Source organism: Pelodiscus sinensis, chromosome 3, assembly GCF_052426305.1.
Source record: "Pelodiscus sinensis isolate ZL-2025 chromosome 3, ASM5242630v1, whole genome shotgun sequence".
NCBI lineage: Eukaryota > Metazoa > Chordata > Testudines > Trionychidae > Pelodiscus > Pelodiscus sinensis.
Window position 1 is genome coordinate 60,029,598 of NC_143054.1, and position 25,117 is coordinate 60,054,714.

General features: G+C 45.2%; 1 protein-coding gene across 7 annotated transcripts in view; it reads right to left on the reverse strand.

The window, feature by feature from the left end:
• SENP6 (SUMO specific peptidase 6) overlaps positions 1–25,117 on the reverse strand; it is a 180,133-nt gene that overhangs the window by 96,098 nt on the left and 58,918 nt on the right. For 6 of the 7 annotated variants that reach the window (XM_075923799.2, XM_006131959.5, XM_006131960.5 and 3 more), the window contains 2 exons: positions 7,227–7,328; positions 1,066–1,086 (listed from right to left, as the gene is read on the reverse strand). In XM_075923799.2, the coding sequence (XP_075779914.2) occupies positions 1,066–1,086; positions 7,227–7,328 (123 nt within the window). The remainder of the gene's footprint in view (positions 1–1,065; positions 1,087–7,226; positions 7,329–25,117) is intronic. The other variant, XM_006131958.5, reaches the window with a different exon arrangement.

Below are 25,117 nucleotides of genomic sequence, written 5' to 3' on the forward strand. Positions count from 1 at the left end.
AATAGGAAAAGGACTGAGTCTTAAAAATCCATGCATTATAAAAGTGGACAAAAATAATGACAAAACAGGTTTTGAAACATTAACAAACAAGGAAGAGAAAAGGCTGACAAACCCTTTGTGCATTAATACATGAACGCAAAGGCTGATGTCAGCATGCCTTTAAAATTTTAGTTTGGCAAGTAACTAAAAGCAACATTATGCTAATGATTATACAATCAATCCACTAACCCCCCTCAATTTCTAAAGAAAGCTACTTCATATAATTATGTAAATTATTTGCAATTTTAGTTCAATATTAAATGAATAGTTTAATCATAATTTAACTTTAATATCAAACTTATACAGTCACATAACAGAAAATAATACTTTTTGTAGAATAAATTACATCAGATTAATAACCTGGTTGGTTTTGAGAAAGTATTAGAAATGAACAAAATATTTACATTTATTTGTGTACTTCACTATATCAAAGAACATAAACAGAAATTAGCATTTTCCAAGTCACATAAAATATGAGGCATAGCAAACTTCAGTTTTTCCATACAAACACACCATCATCAAATCAGCTTTAACAGTAGATTTCTTTCTTTGATCTATATTTTGATTAATTAATTGTTATATCATTTTATTCATTAAATATGACTATATTTAGGGTGAGATTCAAGTTTCTGTCAAGGCTACAAGACTGCTAGAAAACTAAAATAGAGCTTATTAAAACTTTGCTGGAAACAAAATAGCAGTAGCTCTCCTGCAATATCAGAAGACTTAAAATTAAATTCTAAGCTTCCAAAGAAAACTGAAGTCATGCTAAAGTTCTATATTATTTATCTGCATAATGTTTCTGTATGCAAATGTACTCAGTATGTCATCCATATTAAAAAGGCATTCATTGATTAAACCTGGATATAAAGCTACTACTTGTATTGCATGCTCTTTTTTATAAAATGGCTCCTAAGCAGAAGAACTGACCACAGTTTTATTGATTATTCTTTAGCTAACATTAACAGAGTAATCACTGAGTTAACTTTCTTATTTCCATGCTCATTACAGCAACATTAAACTTACCTTTCCTTTCGGTCCAGATTGCTTAAAAATATGAAAAAAGAAAAAAGCCATAAGATGCAAAGCCCCACATTTGTTCCACATCAGTCAAATTTGAATAGTTTTCAAATATAAACTACCAACTGGTCACTTCTTGAACTCATGTTGCAATTCTTTTCTAATTAAAAGTTTAAAATGCGGTCAATATTTTTACAACAGCAAAAACAAGTGTAATTAGCTTTATTCTTCAAACCATGAAAAGTCAGTGGGCAAAATTTTACGCTGATATGTACCCTACTCAATCTCCTAGAATGTGATTAATTTTGAGTTAAGACTGTTAATCTGTGTTTAGTCACTTCGCTGTAGAAGATGGCAAGACAGAATACTAATTAGAATTAAAATAGAGCTTTCTTCTAACCCCACTGGACCGCCATGAAAAACAAAATATATGCGTTTAGGATTGGATTGCTGATGAAAACAAATGGTAATTATTCACCATAAAAATTTAAAAATGTTTAGAGTGAAAATTTAATATTAACAAATGAAAAATATTGACGTCACGTAAATATTCATGTAAATCACATAAAACCACCTTAATATTCTACAGTCTACATGAAACCAGATACTTGTGGAAAGAAACAGAAGCAGTTCTCCTCACCTGCAAAAGTAGGGTCTGTGAAGAAGCTCCAAATATATCCAAAACTCAGGATATGTCTACACTGCAATTAAATTCCATGGTTGGCCCATGCCACCTGACTGACTCATGGAGTTCAGGCCAAGAGGCTATTTAATTGCAGTGTAAATGTTCCAGCTCTAGGACCCTGTAAGGGTGCCCCAAGGATCAGTTCCAGGGCCAGTTTTGTTCAACCTCTTTATTAACAACCTGGATAAGGGGATGGATTGCACTCTCAGCAAGTTCACAGATGATATTAAGCTAGGGGGAGAGGAGATACATTGGAGGGTAGGGATAGGATCCAGAGTCACTCAAAAAAAATTAGAGGATTAGGTCAAAAGAAATCTGATGATGTTCAACAAGGACAAGAGCACTTGGGATAGAAGAATCCCAAGCACTGTTACAGGTTGGGGACCAACTGGCTGATCAGCAGTTCAGCAGAAAAGGATCTGGGGATTACAGTGGATGAGAAGCTGGATATGAGTCAACAGTGTGCTCTTGTAGCCAAGAAGGCTAATGGCATATTAGGCTGCATTAGGAGGAGCATTGCCAATAGATCCAGAGAAATGATTATTCCCCTTTATTCAGCACTGATGAGGTCATGCCTGGAGTACTGCATCCAATTCTGGACATCCCATTACAGAAAGGATATGAACTCATTGGAGAAGGTCCAGCAGAAGGCAACAAAAATGATTAGGGGGCTGTAGCATACCATTTATGAGGAGAGGCTAAGGGATTTGAGCTTACTTAGCCTACAGAAGAGAAGAGTGAGTGGGGATTTGATAGCAGCCTTTAACTACCTGAAAAAGGGGGGGGGGGGTTCCAAAGAAGATGAAGAGAAGCTGTTCTCAGTAGTGACAGATGACAAAGGGGAGCAATGGTCTCAAGTTGCAGTGGGGAAGGTCTAGGTGGGATATTAGGAAAAACTGTTTTACTAGAAGGGTGCTGAGGCACTGCAATTGGTTACCTAGGGAGCTGATGGAAACTCCATCCCCAGAGGTTTTTAAGTCCTGACTTGACAAAGTGCTGGCTGAGATGATTTAGTTGGGGTTGGTCCTGCTTTTGGCAGGGGACTGGACTAAATGTCTTTCTGAGGTTTCTTCCAGCCCTATGAGTCTATGATTAAGGTGGGAGAAGTACCAGAGCTCAGGCGGTAGCTCAAGCCAGAAAGTCTACACTAAGTTAAAAGCTCCTTAGCTCAAGCTCATGACTCCGGCTCAGCTGGCAAAGGCCAGCCACAGTTCTGTCACTGCTTTATGTTGTTAGACTCAGAAGCGTTTTATTTAAAGGCAATCAGAGTTCCAGATGCTGAAAACTTTTGGAAGTCAGACCCTTAGGTTGATATGCAAGGTAGCAGCTCCAGAGCAGAGTCTATGGCTAATGTCTTGAGAAAGCTCTTTTTCCTTCTCTCTCTCCTTTTCAGAACACCAGCAATAGGGAGCCAACTGAGCTTTTCACCAGGTCCGTGATCATACTGTCCCTACCCACTTTCCATAATCCTTTATATCACTCAGAACACCCCATATGTAAGAACCAAATAAATTGTCCTGAATACATAATATGGTCCATACAACATCATAATCTTCATTTGTTTTTTATACATCTTTTTACTGTAATATGCCTAAAAAAAGAATAAAAGGAAACTCGTGATTTTTTACACTTCAGAAGAATATATATATATATATGTGTGAGAGAGAGAGAGAGAGAGAGAGAGAGAGAGAGAGAGAGAGAGAGAGAGAGAGAGAGATATCCTAGAATACAGGCAAGCATCAACACAGGCACGGCCATAATAAATTATTCCATTAAACTGATGCAATAAAATCTGGTTGAGACATGTAGCAAACACATGCTATTTCAATTTTAGAAGAACTGCAGTGTTCATTATTTGAAGTAAATATTAAGTGGAGCTGAAATGAACCATGGAATTAGTTTTGCTCATGATCCAATCTAGACTTAAAAAACAAGTCTTCAGAAATTTCTAACCAGGGAATTCCACTAGGAAATTATACAACTTAGATCTGCCATGAGGTTTTTACTTTCAAGTTTCCAAAGTGATTTTACTTAAATTACACTTTGTAGGACACATTAGACACTGAGGACCTTAAGTGTATATGAGCAAAACTAGAATAAGAGTACTGACAGTTTCCAAGCTTAGAGCAGGGGTGGTGAACCTAAGGCTTGCAGGCCAGACATGACTGTATTTTCTGTGGGTCAGCGGCCCCTGACCAAAAAAAAGATTCCCTTTAAGCCAGGGGTGGGGTATCATTATGATAATCCAGTTTGCCTGCCTGTATAACACAAGCCATAGAACTTTCCCCAAAATAATTCTTAGATCTCATCTTCTTAATAAAAACATCCACTTGTTACCTAAAAATTGTTAATGATAGAAAATATCCATGTAAGTTGGTCAAAAGACATCGCTTTCACAGTAAAAGACAACATACTTCCTGAATTTGTCTAGCTTCAGCTTCTAGCCACTGAACTATTTTATACCCTTCTTTGCTGGACTGAAGAGTCCATTGTTATATATTTGTTTACAGACTACAATCAAATCACCTTTTAACATTTTGTTAAGATTCAAGAAGCTGAATCTCTCACTGTTAAGCACATTTTCTAATCCTTTAGTCTTTAAGCTTTTCTCTGAACCTTCTCCAATTTAACAATATACTTCTTGGCACCAAAAATTGACAGAGTTTATTATGTTTCTGTATTTGGTACTAGTATAACTTCTGCTGGAATACTATCTTCTCCTTTCAGGATCTCATTAGCTCTTTTGGCCACAATATCACACTGGGAAGCTCACAATCAAGGTGATCATCCACCACAATCTCCAAACCTTTTTCAGAGTCACTGCTTCCCAGGATGGAGAACCCTTCCCCCCCATGCTGTAAGCATGTCCTATGGTCAACAGAATTAAGGAGATCAAGGAAGAAATGCTCCTGGCACTAGTATTGGTCCATTACTAAATGGAAATGACAGAATTATTGATGACAGTACAGAAAAAGTGGAAGTGTTCAGTACATATTTCTATAATACATTTTAACATGTTTATCCTTTTTAGCTTGTTGAATATCCTTCAGAAATACTAGGGAGATGGAAAGAGCATATGAGGAGATTATCATCCCAAATTTAGAATAAAGATACTTACTGAACACTTCTACAGTTTCTGCACTGTCATCAATAATTCTGTCATTTCCATTTAGTAATGGACCAATACTAGTGCCAGGAGCTCTTCTTCCTTGATCTCCTTAATTCTGTTGACCATACATTTCTCCTTTGGTCTCTTATCACTTTTCTAGAATGTATACCTTTTTATTTGTACTCATACTGTTAAAATCCCCTTACTTCCATTTTCTTACATTTTATTTTCATTTTTATAGCTGCTTTCACTTCCCCTCTAAACCACATTCACTGTTTAACCAGCACAGACTTTTTCCTTGACTTTGGCTCTTTAGACACATAGGAAGCTGTTCTGAAGAGATTCCTAATCATTTACTTTTTCTGATTAAATTCCTCATCCCATGTGGATTTGGCTCAATTGTTTTCAGTAATAGATGTATTACTGGTATGGACTTTATTTTTCTTGCACACACTGGTAACTCTGATCAAGTCATGATGACTTGTGTCTGATACAGTCTATATTACAGTTTGGTCAACATGCAACAGCTTACGTTTAATTATGTACTGTGTTATCTCTATGGCACTGCAGTACCTTAAAACACTCCTTGATTAATTAATCACACCATTTAATCAGTCATGTTATACATGGATTAGGGTCAAAAGGAAAAAAAAACAAGATGGGACGGGACAAGGTATGTGATTTAAGGATCTGCATTGGATGTGACAACCACATCTATCAGAAGTCAACTGAATTATTCAGAATGACAGGAAAGGGGGGACAGCAGTGGAAGGAAGTATTCATGTGGCAACATATTAAATCTGAAATTCACAGATAAATCAATACAGTATTTGAATAAGAACATGGACAGATGAACCTTCTTAAAGCACCTCCTTAACTCATATTTATGTACAGGGCTCGCCGAGCCGCGGCAAGCCCCACTCACTAGCTGCGCAGTCCGGCGATCTACGCATGTGCAGATCGCCCAAACCCAGCTCTTCCGGGTTGTAATCTACTCACCACAGGCGAGTAGATTACATAGTTTGTCGAGCCCTGTTTATGTAACATTCAAATATTTAAAAAAGAATATTGGGGGGAGGGTTGTGTTTAATTAACTGTAAAACAACTAAAGATAGAATGGCAATAGACTCAAAGCATATATATGATGTGCACTGGTGGACTAATTGTAAGGCCAGAAGGAAACCATTATCTAGTCTGAACTATATACCATAAGCCATACGACTCCCTTGAATTAATTCCTGTTTTAATAAGAGCACAACTTCTATATATTACAGCCATTCCTGAGTTATGAACACACCGACTTACGACCATCCGTACTTATGTCCAACCGCCATTAACCCCATTATCATATTTTTGAGTTGAGAACTATGTATGTCAAGTTTTTCGAACAGCATGTTTAAGGGTATTTCTGACTTATGGCCAAATCGAGTTACGACCAGGTGTTCGGAACGTAACCCGTTCGTAAGTCAGAGACTGCCTATATATATTCCCTTAGCCGCAATCTATTATTTAGCTCTTTCCACCTTCAATTATAAACATCCTTCAGTTAGTTAATATCTTGTATGGCCCTAAGTAGCTCAGCACTGAACAGGATATTCCAGTTGCTCCTGTAGTAGGATAAAACAGAGGAACTATGAGGCTACAAACATGAGCCCTCTGCAGCCAAAAATTGTATTTGTTTTGTGCTGCTATCACTTTTCAAATTCATGCCTTACTCACTGTCTAGTGTATCACCTTTTCTATTGCTATCATTCCTTCCTAGTTTTCTAACTTCTGGCAAAGGTCCATACAATGTTTCTCCTCTAGATGCATTATTACCTTGCAATTTTTCCATGTGAGGCTCATTTATTTTCTATCTGAATAATATGACATGTCAATGCATTTGCTACTGAACATTAAGTGGGGGAAGAAACTGGAATTTTTAATCAAATACTTTAACTGATTACAGATGTGTTAAGTGATATTCTACTGTATGTTATTAACAACTGTTTTGACCTCTTCGATAGTTTCACTGTTCAATAGACAGGTTAAATTCTACAAAATACTGGCATATGAACTTTTTAAGCAAAGGGTTAATTCAAAATTAAGGTTAACAATGTAAGCTTTCAGTAACTTTCACAATTCAATGAAGGCTGCTATTAAAGGATCCAGAAAGCACTATCATGTCACACATCCTAGTTTACTTTAAAATATTTTGGGACTATAAACACTACCTTGTATGAAGCTCAACAGTGGGAAGACGAGACAACATGAAAGTTTAAGAAACATATAGCGCTCAATCACTGAGACAAACAGATGCACAGGTGGGAAAGCAACAAAGAGATGAACAGGTGGGAAAGCATGAGGGGGAAAATAACTACTCTTCTGTCTTACCTTTGGGCTGCTGTTTTTACTACTGGTATCTGTGCATGAGCATGGTGAAAACGTCTGCCGTGCACTATGGTTCCTGGACAAGTTATATTCTGGGTATTTTCACTGTAAATATGATAGAAAGTAAGGTAAGCAAAAGTTAAAAAATTAACATAACTGCAGAAATTTGAGAAGAAAACCAAAATGTCACTAAGTTAATCAGTAACTAAAGTAACACTCAGATTATGTAACTAGATTGGCTTGAGGGTTCTCAGCCTCTCCCGACTTCAGGACCCCCCCCCAAAAAAACCAAACGATTCTTGTTGTGACCCACTACTATAACTCAAAGTCTAAATAAGTGTCAACTAGTACTAGGGACATTAAGAAGCATATAATTCGTTAATCGTGTAGTCAACAAAAATTGTGTCAACCACACAATTAATCAGTAAGGGTTAGTACTACTACCACTCACTCCTGTCACGTGCTGGGTCCTGGCAACTACCAGTCATCACTCTGTATTGGATGCAATTTAGGAACCAGGGCACAGGCAGGCTGGCTCAGTCCAAGCTCACGCAGGGTCCTGGCATTAATGCAGTATCAATGCATGAGCCAACCTAGTGGGGGTTGATGTCAGGACCACAGCATGAGCCAGCCTGTTGGCCTGCCCACATAGAAGTTGCATGTAGCCAAAAAGTACACCCTTATCGGTTAATCATTTAAATCGACTACACTATTACATTCCTAACTAATATCCTTTTATCATTTTATTCCCATGCTCAAAGAAGTCTCACAGATGCATAATTTTCAAATTGGCTTATACCTATTCTTTTGTCCATCTTAACTGCTGTATCAGTCAATTTACTAAACACTGCAGGAATTTCTCTTTAAAACAAAAACATTCCTTCATAAAAACATTGTCAGATATTATTAAGTGATGCAAACCCACGTTTCAATTTTTATTTCAAGATGAGCTTCTAGTTTATTTTATATTAGACTTGCTAAACCAGCATCAAGAGAGAAAAGGTTACTGACCTTGTGCAGTAACTGAGGGTCAAGATGTCCCTCTTTGGGTGCTACACTCCAAATGTTGAACCAACCCTGCGCCTTCAGCTTAGAGTGTTTTGCAACAGTGCCAATATGAGTCATGCATGTGCAGGAACTGCCTCGCATGCCACTGGCACTTAAATTATCGCGTCGCACAGAACCCTTAGTTTCATCTCTACCACAGAGTATCTTCAACATCTTAAGTAAAGGGGAAGAAGGGCATATACTAGACAACACCCAAAGAGACACATCTCAAAGAATCTCAGTTACTGCACAGGTAATAACTCTGTTCAAGTGATGTTCCACTCCAGGTAACATCACTATTTCCAAGAAGTCCAGCTATATTAATCCCTTGGACCAGATCCTGTGCTCCCCTTAGAACTAAATCAAGAATTGCCTCTCCTTTTGTGGGTTTCAGAACAAGCTGTTCCAAGCAGCAGTCATTTAAGATGTCAAGAAACTTCTTCTCTGCATACTACCCTGAAGCGACATGTATCCAGTAAGGATGTTAAAATGTCATGATCTGGCTAATCATACAGTCGATAAGCACCTCTGTAGAGCCGCAGCTGGGGTAGCCCCAGAAGCCAACTCAAGCTGGGACTGAGCAGACCTGGCTCGTGCCAGCTCTGGAGCCACCTGCGCTGCAGTTCTGCATTTTAAATGTAGTAAGAGCCACAGGCAAAATGCAGAGGCACAGTGATCAGTGCAAGTGTGTGTGTGTGGGGAGGAAAGGAGAGAACCATCTTTTAAGCTGGCTCCCTCAAGCACCGGTTCCTTTTCCCCCCTTGCTGCCTTTCATCAAGGCTGTGGGGAGGAGGGCATACTAAAGAGAGTGCATAGGGCTAGTGGGGACTGCTTTAGTCCCTGCTTGCCCCATGCTCTCTGCAGCCTCTTGTACATTTCAAAAGCAGAAGCGCCTGCAATGGGAACCAGTGTGAGCAGGGAATTAAGCAGTTCCTGGTCACGACATTTCCCACTGTGCCTCTGCCTCTCCTGCCCCCCACAGAGATGGTGCTGAGGGGAACTGGCTTTACCAATTTCCCCCAGCACGAGCTCCTGCCCCCTTGCTGCCTCTCTTTTATTGGCGAGGGGGAGGAAAGAGAAGTGACTAGTCGCTTACAGTCCTAATACCCAGTTGATATGAGGATAGCTGAAATCTCCCATTATTTTTTTTTATTATTATTTTTATAGCTTCTCTGAACTTCCTTAGCATTTCACAGTCACTATCACCATTCTGGTCATATGGTCTGTAATATATCCCAACTACTACAATCACTTTATTAGCACATAGAATTACTATCCACAGGGATTTTATGGAACTAGGAATATTGCTGCCAAGCCAATTAGCTGCTATATGACCTTGCATTAGGGATATTACATTTAGATTAATTGGCTAACTGAATAGTTGATGCAATTTGCATTGACTGTTTGATTAGTCAATAAGGGCACCTCTGCCTTGCTGTTGCTACACTTCAAAGGAGAAAGCGAAACAGGGAGCACAGGACCAGCGGGGGACTCAAGCAGTCCCGCTGGCCCCGTTTACCCCGCAGCTTTTCAAAGCGGCAGCACTGCGGAGAGACCAGGGTCAGCTGGGGGAGTCCCCAACTGGCCCAGGCTGCACATGGTGTTTCAAAACCAGGCTGACCTGGCCCTGGACTCCATGTTTCACACTCACTTTGAAGCACCACCATATCTCCATCCCATCTTGCTGCCTTTTTCTGATACAGGCAGCGGGGGAAATGGGAAAGCGACTAGTTGTCACATCCCTACCTTACATGATTGCATATTGTTTGGCAAAAGTGTGTTCAGGGGTCCAGGTAACTTAGCGTATTGTCCATCAGGGTGACTTTGTTAGGAAAGCTACACATGCTGCTATGACATGAGGAACGTGCCTTGATTGTTGATGGCGATTGCATGTCTTTCAGTAGCACAACGGAATACATCCAGCTATTCAATTAGAGAGCTGATGTGTGGATATAGATTTTCCTTTGGATTATTCAGCAACCAATGCAAAGAGTCTTGGTGAAGCTCTGAATTTCTGGATTCTGTCAGAGCCAAAAAACTAGCACTTCTCTAAAGTCAGAGGTCTGCATGCTAGTTTCTAAGGAGTTTCCCTATGGCTTGGAAAAGGAATTTGGATGCTGTATGAGTTGATGAACATGGAAGGAAATGTGTACTTTGGGGAGAAATTTAAGGTGGGTTCATAAAGAATGGTTACCTACCTGGTAACTCTTATTCTTTGAGATGTACTGCTCATGTCCATTCCATGTAGATGTGTGCGCGCAGCGTGCACGTGTCTTCAGGATTTTTTCCCTTAGCAGTACCCACTGGGCCATCGGAGGAGCCCCCTGGAGTGGTGGTGGTATACCAGCTGATATATACCCCTGCTGGCTCTGTACCCCCTAGGTTCCTTCTTACTGGACTACTCTGAGGAAGGGGAGGTGAGCAGCATTTGGAATGGACATGAGCGACATCTTGATAAAACAGTTATGAGGTAAGTAACCATTCGTTCTTCTTGAGTTATTGCACATGTCCATTCCATGTAGGTGACTCCAAAGCAGAAACCTCAGAAGGAGGCATGAGTTCTAACCTTCCACTGAATGGTGGACAGCCCTACCTAGGGCAGAATCCTCCCTTGCCTGATGTGTCAATGCATAATGGTTAAGAAAGGTGTGGACAGAGGACCACGTGGCAACCCTGCAGATGTCCAGGATCCAGACCTGAGCCACAAAAGCAGCACAGGTGGCCTGCACTCTCATACAGCGGACAGTGAAGGGAAGAGCTGTGACCCCTGCCAGCCCATAGCATTCCCTAATATATGCCGTGATCCAGAAGGAGATCCTTTGCACGGAGACCAGCTGACCCTTCAGCTGCTCTGCAATGGCAACAAAGAGCTGAGGCGTCTTGCAGAAGGGCTTTATTCTCTTTAAAGAAAAGGCTAAAGCCCTGCTAGCATCCAAAGTGTGCAACACCTGTTCTTTATCCAACGCGTGGGGCTTGGGGTAAAAGACTGGCAGAAGAACATCCTGAGACACATGGAAGTTCAACACCACCTTAGGCAACCTGACTTTTTCCTTAAAGAAAACTTTATAAGGGGGGGTCTGAGAGCCCTCAGCTCAGACATGTCTGGCTAATGTGATGGCCACCAGCAGGGATACCTTGTGGGATACGTGCAGTAACAAACACATTGTCAGGGGTTCAAATGGAGGTCCCATAAGTTTGGACAGGACCAAATTAAGATCCCACTGGGGGATGGGCTGCTGAACATGCAGATAAAGCCTGTCCAGGCCCTCCAAAAACCTGTTCACAATTGGGTCCGCAAAGAGGGTCTTACTGCTGGCACCCAGGTGAAAAGCAGAGATAGCCGCCAGATGAACCTTAATTGAGGAGGAGGAGAACCCCTGATGAGTGAGATCCAGAAGATAGTCCAGGACCAGGAGGCCTGGGGTGTCCACGGGGACACCTCCCCCCCCCCCCCCCCCCGGGTAGACTAGATATAAAACTGCTTTCACTTAGCCTGATAAATAGCCCCAGAAGAAGGTTTCCTGCTCCCCAGCAACACCTCCTGCACACAGGCCGAACACTGAAGCTCTGCCATGGTCAGCCATGGAGCTTCCACGCTATCAGGTGCGGGGACCACAGATCCAGGTGGCAAAGTCTGCCAAAGTCCTGCACGATCAGGTGAGGGACCAGCGGGAGCACCACTGGCCTGTTGCACGACAGGCTCAAGTGGGTGGGAAACCAGTGCTGTCTGGGCCATGCAGACACAATGAGGATCAGCAATGACCTGAATTCCCACACCCGCAGGAGCACCAGGTGGATCAGCAGGAATACGTACAACAGTCCTTGGGCCAGGGAAATAGCAACACCTTCGCAGAGAGCCCCTTCACAGACCCATGAAGGCACAGAACCCTGAGCACTTCCTATTCTGGTGCGTGACAAACAGGTCCAGACAGGGAAACCCCCCACCTGCGGAAGACGTCGAGGGCTACATCCCCCCCGAGAGACTACTTGTGGCTGGAGAAGAACCTGCTCAGCCGGTCCGCCAGAATGTTCTGGGAGCCCGGGAGATAGGTGGATACCCAGACTAATGTAGAGATCCCACAAGTGAAGGGCCTCCCGACAAAGGTAAAGAGAGCGAGCCCCTCCCTATCTGTTGATGTACAAAACCGCCGACGTGTTGTAGGACAGGATAAGGACAGATTTGTCCTTTAGCCGGGGGGGGAAGGCCACACAGGTGAGGCGGACCACTCGCAGCTCCCTGACATTGACGTGCACAGAAAGAAAGATCGTCCCCTTGACCACATACCTTACTTCCGCATGTCTCGGAGATGGGCCCCCCCAACCAGTGTCTGATGTGTCCGTCATGTGGATGGATCAGTAATGGACTGGAGATTTGGACTCCAGCACAGATCTCCTCCTCCCAGGTCCACCAGTCCAGGAAGCGAAGGACGTCGGGGGAACCGTCACTGCCCTGTCCCACGCATGAAAGAACAGGTTGTGAGTCCATGCCAGCCATATCTGCACGCAACCATTAGGCCCAGAAGGTGCATGCAGGACCTGGCCATGGTTATTAGGAACATCTCCATGTCCCGGACAGCTGACCTGATTACCAGGAAACATGATCTGGGGAGAGAGGCCTTGGCTGTCGTCGACTCTTACTTTTTAAATCCCTTTTCCAGGACAGCAGCGATGGTTGGTGATGGGTCTGCTGTTACCGCCTGCTCAGTGTGTGCCATGTTTCTTTTCCTCCCGGAAGGAAGAACGGATTTCATCTGCACCAAGTGCAAGCTGGTCGACATTTTGGAAGAAAAAATTAGAGGACTGGAGGCCCAAGTGTTGACCCTATGGTTGATCAGAGAGGATGAAGACTTCCTCGATAGAAGGCAGCATTTAATCCTTCAAGGACGGCAGGCAGATTAGCCAGAGAGGGCAGTACGTGACCAAGAAGAGAACTGGCAGCATGTAACTTCTAGAAGGGGAAAAAGGCCAAAACGGGAATCCCCCGATGCTATAGAGGTAAGCAATCGCTTTCAAGCTCTCTCCACAGGCTCTGCAGTGCTGAAAGCCCTGGAAGGGACCTCACAAGGAAGAAACCAGAAGGGAACACCATCTACTGGAAGGCATGGGATGGGTAGTCCTACGGATGGAGGTTCCATGGCCACCACCCCCAAAAGGAAACGACGGGTGGTGGTGGTCGGGGACTCCCTCTTAAGAGGGACTGAGCCATCCCTATGCCGTCCGGACCTGGAATCTCGAGAGGTGTGCTGCTTACCGGGAGCTCGCATTCAGGATGTCACTGAGAGGCTTACCAAGCCGATCAAACCTTCGGATCGCTACCCCTTCCTGCTTCTCCACGTGGGAGCTAATGATACGGCCAAGAATGATCTTGAGCGTGTTACTGCGGATTATGTAGCACTAGGAAGAAGGATCCAAGAATTTGGAGCACAAGTGGTATTCTCCTCCATCCTCCCTGTTGAAGGGAAAGGACTGGGCAGGGATCGTCAAATTGAGAACGTAAATGCGTGGTTGCGCAGATGGTGTCACAGAGAGGGCTTTGGTTTCTTCGACCATGGGACTCTGTTCCGGGCCACAAGGATTGTTAGGAAGAGATGGGATCCACCTAACGAAGAGAGGAAGGAGCATCTTCGCGGGCAGGCTTGCAAACCTAGTGAGGAGGGCTTTAAACTAGGTTCGTCAGGAGACTGTGACCAAAACCCTGAGGGGAGTGGGATAGTCGGATACCGGGAAGAAATGCAGAGAGGAAGGGGCAAGAAAGGAGGACCCGTGTTTCGAATGGAGAAGATAGGACGATCAACTGGTTACCTGAAGTGTTTGTACACTAATGCGAGAAGCCTGGGCAACAAACAGGAAGAACTGGAGGCCCTGGCCCAGACCAAGAAATATGATTTAATTGGGATAACAGAGACTTGGTGGGATGACTCGCATGACTGGAGCACCGTCATGGAAGGGTATAGACTGTTCAGGAACAACAGGCAGGGGAGAAAAGGAGGAGGAGTTGCACTATATGTAAGAGAGCACTACGATTGCTCTGAACTCCAGTACAGAGGAAGAAAAACCTGTCGAGAGTCTATGGGTTAAGTTTAAAGGAGCAAACAACAGCATTGATGTTGTGGTTGGTGTTTGCTACAGGCCACCGAATCAGGTGGATGAGGTAGATGAGGCTTTCTTCGGACAACTGAGAGAAGCTTCCAGATCGCAGGCCCTGGTTCTCGTGGGGGACTTTAATCACCCTGACATCTGCTGGGAAACCTATACGGCAGTACACAGGCAATCCAGGAAGTTTTTGGAGAATGTTGGGGATAACTTCTTGACACAGGTGCTGAAGGATTTGACCAGGGGCCGTGCGCAGCTAGACCTTCTGCTCACAAACAGGGAGGAACTAATAGAGGAAGTGGAGGTGGGTGACAACCTGGGAAGCAGTGATCATGAGATGATAGATTTCAGGATCCTGACCAAAGGAAGAAAAGAGTAGTAAAATACACACCTTGGACTTCAAAAAAGCAGATTTTGACTCCCTCCGAGATCTGATGGGCAGAATCCCCTGGGATGTTAACATGAAGGGGAAAGGAATCCAGGACAGCTGGCAGTATTTTAAAGAAGCCTTATTGACGGCACAGAAAGAAACCATCCCGACGCATAGCAAGAGAGGCAAACATGGTAGGAGACCGGACTGGCTTACAGGGGAAATCCTTGGTGAACTTAAGCACAAAAAGGAAGCTTACAAAAGGGGAAACTTGGACAAATGACTAGGGAGGGGTTTAAATGTATAGCTCGAGAATGCTGGGGGCTTATCAGGAAGGCGAAAGCGCAAATGGAATTGCGACTGGCTAAGGATGTGAAGGATAACAAGAAAAGTTTCTACAGGCATGTTAACAAGAAGAAGGTGATCAGAGAGGATGTGCGGCCCCTAATGGATGAAGGAGATAACCTAGTGACAGATGATGTGGGGAAAGCTGAAGTACTCAATGCTTTCTTTGCCTCTGTATTCACGGACAAGGTCAGCTCCTGGACTTCTGCGCCAAGTGACGCAAGATGGGATGAAGATGGACAGCCCGTGGTAGGTAAAGAACAGGTTAGGAACTATTTAGAAAAGCTAAACGTACATAAATCCATGGGTCCGGACTTAGTGTATCCGAGGGTACTGAGGGAGTTGGCAAATGTCATTGTGGAGCCTTTGGCTATTATCTTTGAAAAGTCGTGGAGATCAGGAGAAATCCCGGATGACTGGAAAAAGGCAAATGTAGTGCCCATCTTCAAAAAAGGGAAGAAGGATGATCCAGGGAACTATAGGCCGGTCAGTCTTACCTCGGTTCCCGGAAAAATCATGGAAGGGATCCTTAAGGAATCCATATTGAGGCACTTGGATGAGAGGAAAGTGATTAGGAATAGTCAGCATGGATTCACAAAGGGCAAGTTGTGCCTGACCAATCTGATTAGCTTCTATGATGAGGTAACTGGTTCGGTGGACATGGGGAAGTCAGTGGATGTTATATACCTTGACTTTAGCAAGGCTTTTGATGCGGTCTCTCACAATATTCTTGCCAGCAAGTTAAGGGATTGTGGATTGGATAAATGGACGGTAAGATGGATAGAAAGATGTCTAGAAGGCCGGGCCCAGCGGGTAGTGATCAATGGCTCGATGTCAGGATGGCAGTCGGTTTCTAGCGGAGTGCCCCAAGGTTCGGTTCTAGGACCGGTTTTGTTCAGTATCTTTATTAATGATCTGGAGGAGGGGATGGATTGCACCCTCAGCAAGTTTGCGGATGACACTAAGCTGGGGGGAGAGGTAGATACGCTTAAGAGCAGAGATAGGGTACAGAATGACTTAGACAAATTGGAGGATTGGGCCACAAGAAATCTGATGAGGTTCAACAAGGACAAGTGTAGAATCCTGCACTTGGGACGGAAGAATCCCAAGCATAGTTACAAGCTGGGGACCAACTGGTTAAGTAGTAGTTCTGCAGAAAAGAACCTGGGGGTTACAGTGGATGAGAAGCTAGATATGAGTCAACAGTGTGCCCTTGTAGCCAAGAAGGCTAATGGCATATTAGGTTGCATTAAGAGGAGCATTGCCAGCAGATCCAGAGATGTCATCATTCCCCTTTATTCAGCTTTGGTGAGGCCACATCTGGAGTATTGTGTCCAGTTCTGGGCCCCCCACTACAAAAAGGATGTGGACACATTGGAGAGGGTCCAGCGGAGGGCAACCAAAATGATTAGGGGGCTGGAGCATATGACTTATGAGGAGAGGCTGAGGCACTTGGGTCTGTTTAGTCTGCAGAAGCGAAGCGTGAGGGGGGATTTGATAGCAGCCTTCAACTTCCTGAAGGGAGGTTCCAAAGAGGATGGAGAGAGGCTGTTCTCAGTAGTGACAGATGGCAAAACAAGGAGCAATGGTCTCAAGTTGTGGTGGGAGAGGTCCAGGTTGAATATGAGGAAAAACTATTTCACTAGGAGGGTGGTGAAGCACTGGAATGGGTTACCTAGGGAAGTAGTGGAATCTCCATCCCTAGAGGTGTTTAAGTCTCGGCTTGACAAAGCCCTGGCTGGGTTGATTTAGTTGGACTTGGCCTAGAGCAGGGGGCTGGACTTGATGACCTTGTGAGGTCTCTTCCAGTTCTATGATTCTATGACTCCAGATTGGCGCACACGAACTCTATTACTAGAGTAGGCACCAGAATCTATTTGGACACATTCAGAAGCAGACCCAGCTCCTGAAAGAGTTCTTGGACCAGGGTGATATGGGCCTGTACCTGTTTGGCGGAGTGTCCCCATAGGAACCAGTTGTCCAGGTATGGGAACACCTGGATGCCTCATTTTCTGAGAGCAGCAGTGGTGACGGCCATGCACTTCATGAAGACCTGGGGGCATATGGAAAGGCCAAAGGGAGGGCCGTAAACTGACAGTGGTCCCTGCCCACCATAAAATGGAGGAACCAACCATGTTGCAGCATAAAAGAAATGTGAAAATACACATCTTTTAGATCGAGGGCAGCATACTCCTCTCCAAGCATTAGGAAAGGAATGATGGATGCCAGAGTCACCATCTTGAATTTCTTCTTGACAATGAAGGCATTGAGATCTCGGAGGTCCAGGATGGGACAGAGCCCACCCTTGACTTTGGGGACCAGAAAATACCGGGTATAGAAGCCCCTGGCCAACAACCCCTAGAGGAACTGCCTTTGCAGCCCACAGGGTGAGGAGCTGAAGCACCTCCTCCCATAGGAGATGCTCGTGAGAGGGATCCCTGAAGAGGGACAGAGCAGGGGAATGGAAGGGGATGACATACCCCCTTCCCGCTGTTTCTAGGAACCAATCATCTAAAGTGATAGATTCCCAGGCCCGGTGGAAAGGGAATAGACGGTCCCAGAAGGGTAAGGGCTAGGTTGGTAGGCTGTCCTCAGGTGTACCCTCAAAATCCTTTGTGAGGTCCTGAGGATTTATTGGGTAGACCCTCGCTGACTCTGGGTCGGCATCTGCCATTCCTCCCCTTCCCAGTGTGTGCCCTGCTGGGAAGACTTAGGGTATTCCTGCCCGAGAAGGAGTGCCTCTGGGTAGCTAGAGTATGAATACCCAAGGACTTCACGGTGGCCCAGGTATCTGAGTTGGTCCATCTGCTCGGAGAATAAGGAGGGGCCCTCAAAGGGGAGGTCATGTATGGTGTTCTGTAGTTCAAGGGGCATCCCGGACCCATGCAACCAGGAACTCTGGTGCAGAATCAGCCCCTTAGCCATGGCACATGTAGATGCATAAGCTGCATCAAGGGCAGCTTGGAGAGTGGCCCTGGAAATTGCCCTGCCTTCCTCCGAGAGGGCTCTAAACTTGGGCCGAGAGTCCTTGGGGAGTAGTTCGATGAACTTATCCAGGGAGGCGCAGATGTTATAGGCATAGCAAGACAGCAGATCCTGCTGGTTCCCTATGCGAAATTATAGGCCTTCCTACTTAGCAAGTCCATTTTCTTGGCGTCTCTATTTTTGCGGGTAGTGCCCGGTTGTCCCTGCCTTTCCCTTGGATGCACCTCCTGTACAACTAAGGACCCTGGAGGTGGATGGGAGAAGAGATATTCGTTCCCCTCCTGGGGCATAAAGTATCGACGCTCGGCCCTCTTGTCTGTCAGTGGGATACAGGCTGCAGTATGCCAGAGGGACTTAGATATTTTGGCCATCATTTTGTTAATAGGGAGGGCCACACTGGTGGGAGTGTCAGACTGCAAGATGTCGACAGTCAGATCGGAGTCCTCTGACACCTTCTCAGCCTGGATCCCCAGGCTCTGGGCCAGGCATCGAAGGAGGTCCTGGTGTGCCGGAGTCCATGGAGGGCATAGAGAATGTTACCCAGGGCCTCGTCAGAGGAGCAAGATGAGGACCTCTTAGGCCCCATCTCCACAGGGGCCTTGGCCTGTGAAAGGACCTGAGAGACCATCAGTGAGGGCTCTGTGGGTGCCTGGACCACCTGGCCCTCAGCCTCCAAAGGCTGTGGGGAAGTTTTTGCCTGGAGGAAGTGTCTGCCCCGACACAAGCAACCGGGTCAGCGGGGTCACCGAAGAGGGCACCCTGGACCCAGAGAGGACCATGCCCTGGCTCTGGTGGTAGGCCCATGGGGTCCAAAGTGGCCATTGAGATGGGCCTGTGGGGCCCAGGACTGCTGCATCACTGGTACAGGGACTGGCTGCGCCCATTGATGGTGTTGCTTATGAGCAAAGGGACTCCAGTGCCGTTATCAGTGGGAGTGGGACTGATGCTGGGACTGGGACCTGGATCCCCTGGACGACCACGTGGACTCCGCCTACGAATCAGTTGAATACTCCAAAACGGACCATGACATGGCAGTCGGTGATCTGGCTGATGTGGTGTGCTGAACCACTGACTCAGGTTTAACCCGGTGCCAGCAGGAAGGAAGAGGAAGCATGGCCAAGCCTGGGCCTGAAAGGCCATGAACAGAGCTGGCCGTCGCAGTGGCTGGTCAAGACCGTTGGCCTGGTGCCGGGTCCAGTGCGGAGGCACGGGCCGGGGTTGAGGTTGCCACCAGTGCTGGTCTCGAGGCGGTACCGCACTCGGGCATGGAGCGGCATGGGAGGTGACGGTAGCAGAGCAGTGCTCCTTAGGATCCAGTGCTGAGGTATCCAGTGCCCTAGGCTCCGATCGGTGCCACGGAGAGTCCTAATCCTTTCCTGAGGTCGGTATCGGGGTAGGAGAGGGGGACAGTTCAATCAGATCCCTGGCCACCTTGAAAACCTCCAGAGTCAAGAACTCTGGGAAGTTTCCCATAGGGCTGGCGGCCCTGTCCGGATTTGGTCACTTGCCCGACCAAAAAGGTCTGGGATCGGCCCCCTGCTAGATCTCCTCTTCTTCTGAGGCACTCAGGATTAGGAACAGTGCCAAGGTCTGCGCAGTACCAGGCAGGCGCACAAGCGGCCTGATGCCTCCCGCACCGAGGCCAGTGCCTTCTGTGTTGCTGGGCCTGACACCGGTGCTGGACATAAAACTGCCTCTATTACAATGATTTTCAGGAGCGACTCTCTCCTGCTTCATCCACAGTTTAAATTCCTTGCAAATTTTACAGGCTTCAGACAAGTGAGCCTCTGCCAAGCACTTAAGGCAAGCAGAGTGTGGGTCACCACAGGGCACAGGTCTCTGGCACTTTTCACAGGGTTTGAAGCCCTGAGGGCCGGGCATACCCTGCCGCACGTGCCGGGTGTGCAGAGCAAGGACCATGATAGGTCCTTAGGACTAGAAAACAGTACTTAGCAACTACATAGAGAACTGATAAGAACCAGAACTATTGAAACCAGAACAAAGAACTTTAGTAATGAATGACTGCTAAAGGGCGCTTGCTAGGCGAGAGCAAGAACATGTTCCAACAACTGTTACGGGCAATAAGAAGGAACTGAGGGGGTGGAGGGCCAGCAGGGGTATATATTGGCTGGTATACCAATGCCACTCCAGGGGGCTCCTCTGCTGGCCTATTGGGTATTGCCAAGGGAAAACATTTCCCATGATGCATGCACGCTGCTCGCACACACCTACATGGAATGGACATAAGCAATCACTCGAAGGTGACTTTTCATAAGGTGAATTTATCTTTTTTGAAGATGGTCTGCCAGGAATGTCTCAATTTCTCCCACCTCTCACTGATGTGTTAGTTACCAAGAATGATACATTCATGGCTAGATAAAGTAAGGAGCAAGCTGACAAGGATTCAAAAATCTTCTGAGTTAGGGAAGTAAAGACTAAATTTAAATCCCAAAGCAATGTAGGTGGTGTTGCATCTGAGCAAAGATATACCTGCCATGATTAAATGTTCAGTGATAGGGTGAGTGAAAATCGTAATGTCTACTTTGAGGAACAGTGTTAATAGCTGCTAGATGTGCTGTAAGAGAGCTAATGGACAGGTCCAATTATTTTAATTCTAGGACATAATTGAGGACTAGTAGAAGAGGTGCTGACATTGCTTTAATTTGTTTAGCAGCACATCATGTAGTAAATCTCTTCCACTTACGTGAATAGATTATGTGTGTAGAGTTTTTCTTGCTATGAAGTAGCACCCTCTGCATCTGTTCTGAGCTGGTTATCTTGTCATCAGAAAGCCACAGAGACACCAACCCTTGAGATGTAGCATCTATATGTTTGGATGCTCCCTTTGGCAGTGTTATTGCCAGGTTTTTGTGAAAAGGAAGTGTGACTGGAGGATGTGTTATATATGGGTAATTGGCTGCTTAGGCCATAAGTGAGCTATGGCTTTGGCTTTGTCAACTCGAATGTTCTGATTTAATCTGTGTATCAATGATAACACATAAGAAAGGACTGTGCTCCAGAATGCATCCCCCAGGATCGCCTTCCCAAACCTGTTCTGGAGGAGAATTTCTAGAACTCAGTGTTGCAGACCACTACCAAAAACAGATCTATATCCATTTTCAGAATACAGCTAGCAGCACTATATCATTGAGCTTCTGTTTGTGGCCTTGCAGGAGAGACCTGCTTCATTTGTCTGTGGGGATATCCTGGTACTGGATATTATGTTGGTTACATCACTTCCAAGCTATGTCTGGACTACATCTCTTTTTCGTAAAAGGGATGTAAATTAGACATATCACAATTGCTAATGAAGCGGGGATTTAAATCTCCCCCACTTCATTAGCATAAAAATGGCTGCAGCTTTTTCTCCCCGCATGGAGCTTTGCCGGAAAAAAGCGCCAGTCTAGACCCTGATCTTGCGGACAATAAAGCCTTTTCCAAAAGATCCCTTATCCCTCTCTGAAATAAGGGATTGTCAGCCGACGGTCAGGGCAGTGTGTATGTGCTATACACCCGAGACTTTAACTGCTGAGACCGGGGTCCCTTGCAGCAGGCAACCTGGAGGAGGCTGATGGGTGCCCAATAAGTGTACAGGGAGAGCTCATTACACTTCAGATTTTAGCTACTAGAATCTGTGATTCCTTCGCAGTGGGCAGCCTGGGGGAGGCTGAGAAGTGCCCCCAATGGATGTGCCACCTGGGAGTGACACAAATCCAAACACCCAAGCTCTCCCTATATCTGTCCCTTAAGACCGGCTGAAGTTCTTTTAAATTGTGCCTGGTTCTGTTACAGCAACTGAAGGAGTCAGGTTAAAGCTTAAACAGTTACAGGTTTATTGAGGACGCTTATAAATCATATGGTTGCAATGGCTATTGTTCTATTTCTTAACTGCTGGCAAGTATATATGTATATATAGAGATCTTTTTAAAAAAATGGTTACAAAGGAAAATAAAGATAGGAAATAGAAAATAATGGTAACGACAGCTTAATCTTTAAAGAGCTCTATTCTATGCATGCACTAAAACAAAAGGACACATATGGGTACAATTTTTACCCCCTTTTGCGTCGCTCGGTCCCAGCCTGTCAGGCCAGGATCCGTCCCTCAATTCCTCAGAAAGACAAAAATACGAGTTGGGCGTCCCCGTGGAACCTCGGGAGGTCAAAACACCTAACCCGACCAGCAGGTAGAGGGTAAATTGACACTCAAAAATGACTGCGCTCCTGTACCCACCTTTATACTCATTGGGTCACGTATTTCTCTTTCTTATCTGTGATGCCAAATGGTGCTGGTCTGTCTTTTGTGAGACCAGTTCTTACAAGGGAGTTGTGAACTTAATTTACACTTGTAAGAGAGAGTTGAGAGGATTAAATTGGAAGTACTGGGCATTCTTTTTCTCAGTGGGAAATTCCTCTCCCAGGGACTATGTGTTCTCGAATCAACATGGGTGCCAGCCGGGCACTTCTTGCAGCCTCGAGCTCAGTTTATTGCCTTAATCGTTACTCAGAGTCAGAGAACACTCGCATATCCTGATCTCTCATCAAAGCAGATCAAAGCTTAATGGCTATGCTGATTTTCTTATTGTTCCTTCTCTGCCCTGTATACAGACATCTCAGAGGGCAAGCAAGATTGGTTGAGATTGGGGGGGGGGGGGGCTGTCTGACTACAGGGATCTTTCGGAAAAGGCTTTATTTTCCGCAAGATCAGCATCTAGACTGGTGCTTTTTTCTGGCAAAGCTCCATGCGGAAAAAAAGCAGCATCCATTTTTATGCTAATGAAGCAGGGAAGATTTAAATCCCCGCTTCATTAGCAATTGTGATACATCTAATTTACATCCCCTTTACAAAAAAGTGATGTAGTCTAGACGTAGCCCCAGGGTATGATGACCCCTGTATGCAGGAAGTGAGATCGAGCTCCCCCTTTCCTCTTCATATAAAATATGCAAGTATTATTGTTGGTCATCACTCTTACAGTTGGATTTCTTATGAATGCCAAAAAATGAAGGCAGACAAAGTGGATGGAGTGAAGTTCCAGAAGATTTATAGGCAGGCTTCTCTCAGTCATGGATCATAGACCCTAAGCTGTGTGATATTACATGTATGCTCTGTATTGAAGGAGGGAGGAGAGAGTTGTAACAACATGCGATGGAGAGTCTTGGGTGAATGGGACCTCTGAGCCACAGGTTGTATGGGTGAGTCCACCAGGTCAACGAGTCCTTTACTTTGGAAGTGCCATTGTTAGCAGTAAATTCAAATTGTTTGCTTGAGCTATACACAGTTGCTAGGCAACCTTGGAAGCATGTAAGAGAACAGAGACGTAAAATCCCATTTAATCAGTTAACCTCTCAGACCCAGACTCTCAAACCCATCCCCACCCCGGCGCTCTCACCCAGTCCTAAGACTCCCTTCCACAATCCAAATCTCCTGGTCCAACCCCACCACATAAAAGTTGTGCGCCTCTTGCCTCAAAAGTCATTGTAAGACCTTCCCTGGACCATGGAGAACTGCCAGCCAGACACTCTTAATTCCCAAAACCACTGCTTAAAACCTGTGAGCTTACCCAGCTGCTTACATACATTCCCACTCAGAGCTCTACCTCTGGTGCGGACATTCCAGGCTTCTAATTTAACACCTTTGGGGTAGGGATGTAACATATCGTTTAACTGGCTAATCGAATAGTTGATGCAATTTGCATCGACTATTCGATAAGTCGATAAACACTCCTCCACCTTGGAAGTGTAGCAGTAGCCCCAGGGCAGTTGCTACACTTCAAAGGCAAAAACGCTGCAGGGAGCACGAGGCCAGCAGGGGACTCAAGCAGTCACCCATTGGCCCCGTGCTCCCTGTGACATTTCAAAGCAGCAGCTCTGCATGGGGTCCAGGGTCAGTGGAGGAGTCCGCAGCTGATCCCGGGCTGTATGCAGCATTTTGAAGCAGCAGTGCCACGTGGTCTGGCCCCGGACTCCATGCGGCGCTGACACTTTGAAATACCCCTTCCTCTTCCTACCACGCCTTGCTGCCTCTTTCTGATAGAGGTGGGGGGGAGGAGGGCGCCAGGAAGTGACTAGTCAATTAATATCCAATAAGCTTTTGCTTATCAGATAGTCAACTAGTCATTCACATCTCTGCTTCAGGGACAACGTGACAGAAAAGCAAGAAAACAGAATTTACAATGGAACTTCTTAACCACAGAAACTTTACTCAAAGCATTCCAGAGTTACAGATCTTTGAAACTAACTGAAGAGTGAGACACACCCTCTTTTGGACTGGTCTTACCCTTTCTGTGACTCTGAGGTCTGTAAGTGATTTCAGGAAGGCAGAGTTCTTCTTCCCTTCATACGTCTGCAAGTCCACCTTTTATTTGGCCATGGTTGTTCCAAATCTCCACCCACTTTTACACAAAGAAGAATCCTACTTAGGGTCTCCCCTCTGTGACATGTACATAACTGACTCTCCAGCCACACCTCTGTTTTGCTTGCCTGACTGACAGTCTCCTGTGTAGAAAAGCCATTATTACATGGAGTTGAACCTGGCAGCTGAGAACCAATCAAAGTCAACAGCTCTTGGTGTCAACAGCTTTCCTAGACAAGACAACTATCTGAATGAAATACAATAAGTTATTCCAGGGGGAAAAAAGAGGATACATGCATGCACCGAGTACACAGACTTCTTGCTTTCAGTTTCTATGCTTAGTGCTAAAACGGTTGCTAGCTATCAAGAGCAGGAACTGCAGGGAAACACCTGCTCAACATCTGTAGCATTGGGCAGGCGCACACACAGTGCAAATGGAATCTTGAGACAGACAATTTAAACTGTCAAACTAACAAGTCTCTAGTAAGTATAAGCCAATGGCAGGTTTTGGGAGGCTTTTAACTTGGTCAAATTTGGGCAGATTTTCATGGAAGGGACAAAAGATGCATGACTGACATCAGAATGACACCTCTGCTAAATAAACTTCAAGACCATACTCCAAAGCATGGATATGCTTCAACTTCCCAATGAAATGGAGGTGAGAATTTAACACTGGTAAAACAATGTATTTCTTCCTAACATGTT